General features: G+C 29.3%; 2 protein-coding genes across 4 annotated transcripts in view; one reads left to right on the top strand and one right to left on the bottom strand.

Moving 5' to 3' along the window:
- Positions 1–283, bottom strand: part of LOC115245264 (aldo-keto reductase family 1 member A1-like) — an 8,200-nt gene that overhangs the window by 1,230 nt on the left and 6,687 nt on the right. For both annotated transcript variants that reach the window (XM_029823499.1, XM_029823498.1), the window contains exon 3: positions 125–283. In XM_029823499.1, coding sequence (XP_029679359.1) covers positions 125–283 — 159 coding nt within the window. The remainder of the gene's footprint in view (positions 1–124) is intronic.
- LOC115245267 (protein ARV1-like) overlaps positions 1–283 on the top strand; it is a 4,613-nt gene that overhangs the window by 1,681 nt on the left and 2,649 nt on the right. The window lies entirely within an intron of this gene.

Below are 283 nucleotides of genomic sequence, written 5' to 3'. Positions count from 1 at the left end.
AAACTCAAACGATATGATTATATATATTTAGATATGATTATATTTATCTAAAAATATTCTTATATTGTGTTCTCATACACACACACACACACAAAAGTATCATTATATCAAAATATGAACACACCTTTGTTACTATAAATAAATCAGATCGTTTGAGTTTGCCAGAATCAAACCATTTTTTTAAAGTGTTGCCAATAGCACATTCATTTTCATATGCTGTAGCAGTATCAATATGTCTGTATCCTGCTGTCAAAGCTGCATCGAGAGCTACTTCTAACTCTTT

This window comes from Formica exsecta, unplaced genomic scaffold, assembly GCF_003651465.1.
Source record: "Formica exsecta isolate Colony F162 unplaced genomic scaffold, ASM365146v1 scaffold933, whole genome shotgun sequence".
NCBI lineage: Eukaryota > Metazoa > Arthropoda > Insecta > Hymenoptera > Formicidae > Formica > Formica exsecta.
Note: the sequence above shows the minus strand (reverse complement) of the source record. Positions and strands in the feature narration are given on the sequence as shown.